The sequence below is a fragment of the Leucoraja erinacea genome, chromosome 14, assembly GCF_028641065.1.
Source record: "Leucoraja erinacea ecotype New England chromosome 14, Leri_hhj_1, whole genome shotgun sequence".
Lineage (NCBI taxonomy): Eukaryota > Metazoa > Chordata > Chondrichthyes > Rajiformes > Rajidae > Leucoraja > Leucoraja erinaceus.
The window spans coordinates 39,088,056-39,096,723 of record NC_073390.1 but is presented as its reverse complement, the minus strand read 5'-3'; the positions used below and the strand labels follow the sequence as shown (position 1 = coordinate 39,096,723).

The 8,668-nt window shown below is 40.8% G+C and overlaps 1 protein-coding gene across 1 annotated transcript in view; it reads right to left on the bottom strand.

Annotated features, from left to right (window-relative positions):
- Nucleotides 1-387: 387 nt before the first annotated feature.
- The window catches only part of dis3l2 (DIS3 like 3'-5' exoribonuclease 2), a 178,458-nt gene continuing 170,177 nt past the window's right edge, over nucleotides 388-8,668 (bottom strand). The window contains exons 19-21 of the mRNA XM_055646207.1: nucleotides 7,138-7,242; nucleotides 1,361-1,462; nucleotides 388-904 (exon numbers count right to left, since the gene is read on the bottom strand). Of these exons, the coding sequence (XP_055502182.1) occupies nucleotides 812-904; nucleotides 1,361-1,462; nucleotides 7,138-7,242 (300 nt within the window). The 3' untranslated portion in view covers nucleotides 388-811. The remainder of the gene's footprint in view (nucleotides 905-1,360; nucleotides 1,463-7,137; nucleotides 7,243-8,668) is intronic.

Sequence of the window (8,668 nt, the reverse complement as noted above, 5' to 3'; positions counted from 1 at the left end):
ATAAAGTCCACTGTGACAATAGACAATAGAGTCCACTGTGATAAGCGAACAACAAAGCAGAGGTTGGAGCCCCCCGGACAACACTTTTAGAATTATGGAGAGAGTCACACAGCATGGAAACAGCTTTTTGCCCACTGCAGCTGTGATCAACATCAAGTCTCCATCCACACTCGTTGCATGTTCACTTATCCTTCAATCTCCCCATTGATTCTTTTGCCATCAATTCCACCCAGGGCAAATTAAAGCAGCCAATTAACCTACCAACTACAACACATCTTTGGCATGTAGTAGAAAGCAGAGTAGCCAGGAGAAACCCACACAATCCACCCAACATGCAAACTCCACGCAGGCAGCACCCACAGGGTTAGCATCACTGCACCACTCTGCTACCGCATCATCAGCCTTTGTTTTATTAGTTGCACTGAAGTACAATACGACAGACTTCTCTGTGTATAAGGCTGGTCTGGATATATATTTAACATAAAACATTGTACACTGCAATATCAATTCATCTTTGCCACACACAAATTGTCAAATAGCTGTTATTTGCTGACCTACATCTGTAACAACATTGCACAAAATCATGACACAAATAATGCTAAAAGTTCATGCAACAGACTGCCCACTCATGGTTATATTCTACACACAGTACTTTTTATAATCCTGGTAAAATTTGCTGCAACGGTACTAAATCAAAACTTAAAATTACCATTAAAATGTTTAATTTTTACACAATGTGCATTTGTAAAATAACTTGTAAGTTAACAAACTATTTGGTTTCAGCAGGAATTTTCAGTGGCGATTTCATTCCTCAGGAGTCTGGTCTCTTGAGAACGGCGCTGAACTTGAGGGCTGTGTTGTCTGGTTTTAAGATAACTTCCACCAATGCAAAAATGCTTATTACCTGGATAACAAAGTTCAATGTCAAGTCAATAAAGTTTTCAAATTAATAAAATGAAAGCTCCAATTTCAAAGTTTTTTTAAAAAATGAGTAAACCTTTTACAAGTGATAATTAGCTGAAGCAATAAAAACGTGGACCTTTGACATCAGTCAAGTTAGCTATAGAATGTGCACTGTCTGAAAGTTTATTAAACTTGCAAAAGTTCATTAAGTTCACCATCAGAATGTAATTTTGTCAACTCAAATGACTGAATTACAGAAAAGTTTTTTTCATTTAATTTCAATATACTAATTTACTATTAATTCCCATCATGTTCACAATACGGAGAGAATGCAATAATATCTTCCAATACTATTTTAAAAGGTAAAAACAAATGCAAAGGATAATGAAAGTTTCAGTGGCAAAATAAATGGTACAGCTGAGTACAACATTGGTCAGTGACCGCCACAAGCAAGTACCTGGCAAGCTGGTTTCTGATCCTGTGTCTCTGGTTCCCACATCAATCTTAGTTCAGGGTTCTTTCCTGCTCTGTGAAACGTAAACCCTTGGAGAGGAAGACCCTACACAAATGCAAGAGAGGAGGTGGATAGTTAATATTAATGAATGGAATAAAAGCTTTGGCATTTTGAATAAAGAGAAAACAACCATACACAAAGTGATTTATGTTCATGGACATAATTTCCCCACGTTTCACAGCTGACTTTCAGGTTTGTAATTACATTTCGAGAAAAATATTTCCAATCCAAATGTAACCATTCCAAAGTTTGGTGTTAAGTTGCAGTACACACTTGCGAGATCCTTTGGAAGAACAATGGGCTTTCACGTTCCAATATGGAAAGTTCTGTTTGGAACTCTCAAATTACAATAGCAACAGATAGCAAGCACTTTTAACAGCAATTGACTTGCACATTGAAAACCTTTGCTTGTTGCGCATATCTGTAAAGCTTTAAAAAAGTTAAAAATTTACTCTATTCACAATTTACAGCACCACTCCTAGTATGTATAAAATAATTATAATAAACACACCTGGCCCAACAGAAATAGGCAAGGGCCAAATGCAGGCAAATGGGACAAGCCCAAGGTGGGTAGCTTGAAGAAAGTAATCCAAAGGATTTGTGTCTGTGCTGTTTAGCTCCATGACTAATTTATAATAATGTAATTAATCTTTCATCATGTGAAATGCTTGCCCTTTGAGACTGGAGTTATAATTCATTAGTTATAAATTAGTACCTAAGACTTTCATTGCTAGAGCAGGAACAGTCACTTGATTGCATTGTAAAGTTGTTTCCATTGAACTCTGGAATTTATCCTGGGATAGCATAGACTATCTAACTTCATATCTTCAGCCTCAACTTTGGAGGATAAAATGATTAAACATTGCTTAGTGAATGAAATTAACAAAATGGCATTCAGTCTGCCAGCATTTGCTATGCATTCAGGATGAGGGCACTGGAATTCCAGAAACAAATATTCTTCCCCATCAAAACAGTTCATGTAATTTGCAATGTGCGCAGTGATAGGTAAAGAACGACCTGATGCATCTTCTCTGAGACTGGGGCACATCAGGGTATAGGGTATAGGGTAGACCTGGCCTTCACCACCACTGGTGAGTGACTGGACCGGTAACTTGCAGCTACACCACTTCTTCTTCTTTGGAGTTTTACGGCAGCCGGCATCCACAATGTTGCATTGCTGCCACCTTCTGGCTTCATTTCACAGTACTCATGTCTTTACATTATATCCTTTTTATAAGGCCAGAGGCCCTCAAGAAATCAAACAACACCTTTACTCCTTTTCCTTTCCCTCCACACTCTAGAATGTTCTTTACTGATATTTCTGTCACTCCAATTTTCTTCATTTCACTGGTCATAATTCCTCTTTCTGTCTCATATCTCCTACATGCAATTAGGGCATGCTGAACTGTTTCTGGCTGATGGCATTCCTCACACAGCCCAGTAGGGTGTTTTCCCAATATTTTTAATGTGCTGTTCAGTTGAGTGTGTCCTATCCTCAATCTTGCTAATACTACCTGTTACCTCCTGTTCCCCCTTCTTCTTGCAGCAATGCCCACTCTGTTTTGTAGCGAATAGAGGTGTCTCCCCTTTGTCTCCTGTTCCCAGTATTGTTGCCATTCCTGATTTATTTTCTTCCACACAATGTGTTTTCCTTCAGATTTGGATAATTGTAAGTTTACCTCTATGTTTCTTTTTTTTAAAGCCTCCTTTGCTAATTTATCCACCTTTTCATTTCCTAGAACACCAATGTGTGCTGGGACCCACAACAAAGTCACGTCACTGCCCCTCCTTGTCACTTGGCTTAATAGTAGTAGGATTTCATACACTAGGTCAGGCCGCCTATGGGATGCACCAGACCCAATACTCTGGATTGCAGATAATGAGTCGCTACATATTAATACTTTGCATGGTTGCACCTGTTCCATCCACCAAACTGCCATCAAAATAGCGTACAGTTCCACTGTATATACTGTCAAATTGTTCTTTTGCAAAGCTCAACATTCATCCCCTGGACTACCACAGCCGCCCCTGTTGTTTCAGCTACTGGGTCCTTTGATCCATCTGTGAAAATTAAGAGGTGTTTTCTGTATCTATTCAGCTACACCACTGATCCAGACATGAGTAGAAATCCCAACTGTGGAAATGAAATTCATTTAATTAAATACATTTTGCATGAATGTAATGATGGTAATGAAGCTACTGGATTGTAATGAAAGCCCATTTGGCTCATTAATGTCCTTTGGGACAGGGAATCTGTCATTCCCAGCCCAGCTGGCCAGACACATAACTGTGGTTGTCCCATAACTGTGCTCTGGAGTGAACTAGCAATTAGGATTGGGCAATAAACATGGCTCTTGCTATTGCCATCCTCATTGTGGGAACCAATTAAAACTAGAATGGTTCCAACTTGTTGTATTAACAGATGTTGCAACAGCAGGGAATCGACCTTTAAAATTTAAACAACTTCAGAAAAGTTTTCTAAAACTCATTACAAATGTACAGACACTGGCACACTTGATGCCTGATTATTATAGTTCTCTGTACATTCATACTGTGAGCTTTGGTACTACTTCAACCTTAAAAAATGTATGGAGATCGGCACCCAGTCTACAGGAGTGAGCCTGAGACACTTGAGACTGCAAATGCTGGAATCCCAAGCAAAACACAAAGTGCTGGAGAAATTGGCAAGTATGATGTTGTGAGAATTACAGATACATGGCTGCAAGAGGACCAGGACTGGGAACTGAATATTCAAGGGTATACGTCTTATCGAAAAAACAGACAGGTGGGCAGAGGGGGTGGGGTAGCTCTGTTGGTAAGGAATGAAATTCAGTTCCTTGCAGGGGATGACATAGAATCAGGAGATGTGGTCAGTATGGATAGAACTGAGGAATTAAAAGGGGAAAAATACCCTTATGGGAGTTATCTACAGGCCCCCAGACAGTAGCCTGGATGTAGGGTGCAAGTTGAATCAAGAGTTTAAATTGGCATGTCATTAAGATAATGCTGTGGTGGTTATGGGAGATTTCAACATGCAGGTAAGATTGGGAAAATCAGGTTGGTTCTGGACCCCAAGAAAGGCAGTTTGTTGAGTGCCTCCGAGATGGATTCTCAAAGCAGCTTGTATTGGAGCCTACCAGGGAGAAGGCAATTCTGGATTTAGTGTTGTGTAATGAGCCAGATTTGATAAGGGAACTCGAGGCAAAGGAGCCATTAGGAGGTAGTGACCATAATATGATGTTTTAATCTACAATTTGAGAGGGAGAAGGGAAAATCGGAAGTGTCAGTATTACAGTTGAGCAAAGGGGACTATGGAGCCATGAAGGAGGAGCTGGCCAAAGTTGACTGGAAAGGGACCCGAGCTGAGATGACAGTGGCAGGTATTTCTGGGAATAATACAGAAGGTGCAGGATCAATTCATTCCAAAGAGGAAGAAAGATTCTAAGGGGAGTTAGAGGCGACTGTGGCCGACAAGGGAAGTCAAGGACAGTACAAAAATAAAAGAGAAGAAGTGTAAAGATGAATGGGAAGCCAGAGGATTTCTTTTAAAGAGCAGCAGAAGATAACTAAAAAGGCAATACGGGGCAAAAAGATGAGGTACGAAGGTAAGCTAGCCAAGAATATAAAGGAGGATAGTAAAAGCTTCTTTAGGTAGACAAGAGTGCTGGAGAAACTCAGCGGGTGCAGCAGCATCTATGGAACGAAGGAAATAGGCAATGTTGCGGGCCGAAACCCTTCTTCAGACTCATCAGTTCCTTCTTAAAAGCTTCTTTGGGTATGTGAAGAGGAAAAAAAAAATAGTTAAGACCAAATTGGACCCTTGAAGACAGAAACAGGTGAATTTATTATGGGGAACAAGGAAATAGCAGATGAGTTGAACAGATACTTTGGATCTGTCTTCACTAAGGAAGACACAAAAAATCTCCCAGATGTACTAGTGGCCAGAGGACCTAGGGTGAAGGAAATTTACATTAGGCAGGAAATGGTGTTGGATAGACTGATGGGACTGAAGGCTGATAAATCACCAGGGCCCAATGGTCTGCATCCCAGGGTACTTAAGGAAATGGCTCTAGAAATCGTGGGCACAATGGTGATCATTTCCAACGTTCCATAGATTCTGGATTAGTTCCCGTGAATTGGGGAGTAGCTAATGTTATCCCACTTTTTAAGAAAGGAGGGAGAGAGAAAAGAGGGAATTATAGATCAGTTAGCCTGACATCGGTGGCTGGGAAGATGCTGGAGTCAATTAATAAAGATGAAATATCAGCACATTTGGATAGCAGTAACGATCGATCCTTGTCAGCATGGATTTACGAAGGGGAAATCATGCTTGACTAATCCTCTGCAATTTTTTTAGGATGTAACTAGGAAAATGGACATGGGAGAGCCAGTGGATGTAGTGTACCTGCTCTTTCAGAAAGCATTTGATAAGGTCCCACATCGAAATTAGTGTGCAAAATTAGAGCACATGGTACTGGGGGTAGGGTGCTGACATGGATAGAAAATTGGTTGGCAGACAGGAATCAAAGAGTAGGGATTAACGGCTCCCTTTCAGAATGGCAGGCAGTGACTAGTGGGGAACCGCAGGGCTCGCAGGAAACATGTTCCCGATGTTGGGGGAGTCCAGAACCAGGGGCCACAGTTTATGAATACGGAGTAGGCCATTTAGAATGGAGACGAGGAAAAACTTTTACACCCCGAGAGTTGTGAATCTGTGGAATTCTCTGCCTCAGAAGGCAGTGGAGGCCAATTCTCTGGATGCTCTCAAGAGAGAGTTAGATCGATCTCTTAAAGATAGCAGAGTCATGGGATATGGGGAAAACGGGTTACTGATTGTGGATGATCAGCCATGATCACAGTGAATGGTGGTGCTAGCTCGAAGGGCCGAATGGCCTACTCGTGCACCTATTGTCTGTTGTTGCAACAGATTCCATGCAAGCCCATCAACACCCCAGCTGCCATCTGGGCACCTTTCAGCTTAACACGCCCAACAACCTTAACCTTTCTGTTTATTTGGGAACGGGCCATGCTTGCCTCCATCCTATCTTCCCTTTTCGATTTTTCATACAGTTGCTAAGCTTTTCCAGCATTTTTTGTTTTTATTACGACTACAAATTTGCTTGAAGTGGATTGCAGAATGGTCCTCAGTAATCCATATCGTTGCGTTCCCTGCAAATCCACTTGTCAGGAAACAACTGTGGCCAGATACCTAGATACCAATATGTGAATCAGTCTCAGGAAGGGCGCTGACCAGAGTGTTTAGGCTCAGGCTGACCCCGAGGACAGATGACCAACGCACGTGGGGGGGAGGGCAGAATCAATTACAATCCCTCGAACTGGCAAATAACTAAAGGAAATGCTGACCGCTCATCTCTTTGCAATAGACGGCTACTTTTGATTTTCCTAATGAGCTGCTAGTAACTAAATATTTCATTTGGGTTTGAGAACTGTCTGCATCCTATATACAGCTTTGGGATGAATCGGTTATGGAAAGGTGACATCCTAAACATGAACAGCTGCAAGAAGATTTTTTCTGTTGAATTGGAAAGTTGTGCTAGTTTCAAAGAAATGCCTACAAAAACAATTTTTTTTTGATAATGTACTTAACAGTACCGCATCTGGAAATTGGAAACTGATAAAAGATAAACTTTAAACTAGAGTCTAAATGAATAACTAGTTTGAAAAATATTTAACCTTTCAAGCATATTTAATATACTTACATTACAGTAGATCCTTTTTTGGATACCATATCGCAGAACCAGTACATCAAAGGCCTGGTCTAAAACGGCCATCACCATCGCTTCAGATTCCAGAGGACCACATTCCTAATGCAAAATATTAAAGAACTTTGAATAATCACAAACCACATCCTCCCATGATATATTGTGTAGGTGGAGTCAATGGTGGGGAATCTGGTCTGCAGTATGTGATGGACTGGGCTACATCTGCAATTTCTTGGGGTCTTGGGCAGTTGTTCCCAAACCCAAGCCTTGTTGCAGACTATCAGTATGCTTTCTACAGCGCATCTAGAAAAGTTTGTAAGAGTCATAAGAGACTTGCCAAATTTCCTTAGTCTCCTAAGGAAGTAGAGACGTTGATGTGTCCTCTTGGCTGTCACTTCAATGTGGTGGGTGCACAACAGATTATTGGTAATATTAACTCCAAGGAAGTCGACGCACTCAACCATTTCCACCATTGATACTGATTGGGGCATTTACTCCACCTTGCTTCCTGAACTAAATAACTAGCTCCTTCATCTTGCTGACATTGAGGGATACGTTGTAGTCCTGACTCCATGTTACTAAGTTCGCTATCTCCTTCCTGTACTCTGTCGCATCATTGTTCATGATCTGGCCCACCACATTGGTCTCATCTGCAAACTTTAATGATCTTTTTGAGGCAGTCTTGAGAATTGTTGGCAGCAAAACTCAGGATAAAGCGTGCTAATTAATTTCCATAATCATTGCAAGCATTGTCAACATCGTCTACATGCCGAGAAAAAAGCTATGCAAAAATTCAGGTCAATCTTGGGCTTTGCGCAGGTACAATCTCTCTCAAACCACTTTTGTACAGTCACTTACCTATGCTGGATTTGTCTTAGTGGTATAAAAAGCAAGCTCCTGGGATTTGCATTGCTAAATTTGGCTCCTTTATCTCATTGGCAAAATCACAAACCCACAAACAATGCATGTCGAATTATAACACTGGAGCAACTGAACTTGCTTCTGTGGCCCAAGCTGTCCCAGAATCTGACCTTAACGTTACTGCATGCTCTTCATCTCAGAACAAAATGTCTTTGTTTTATATTCTCTTTATCCAAGACTATTGGTCAAGAGAGTTTAAATAAATTAACCTTATTTAATTCTATAGGCATTATCCTTTATCAAAATGTTGTTCTCTTCAGCGTTACACCTGTCCACTTCTGGTTTGCTGATGATTCCCTCACTTTCATTCGGGCTATACTTTCCAAATGTGTTGGAAGGAAACGCAGATGCTGGTTTATACCAAAGATAGAAACAAAAAGTTGGCGTAACTCAGTGGGACAGGCAGCATTTCTGGAGAGAAGGGATGGGTGACGTTTCGGGTCGAGACCATTCTTTAGATCTTTCCTTAATATGTTCTTCAACATTTGCTTACATATGAACTAATGGGCCCTAAATCTCCATTTTGTGTCAGGCTTTATTTGGAGGGTGATAGTGGTGGAAGGGGTTAAAACAAAATCATTATAGATATGATGTCAATCTTATGCGT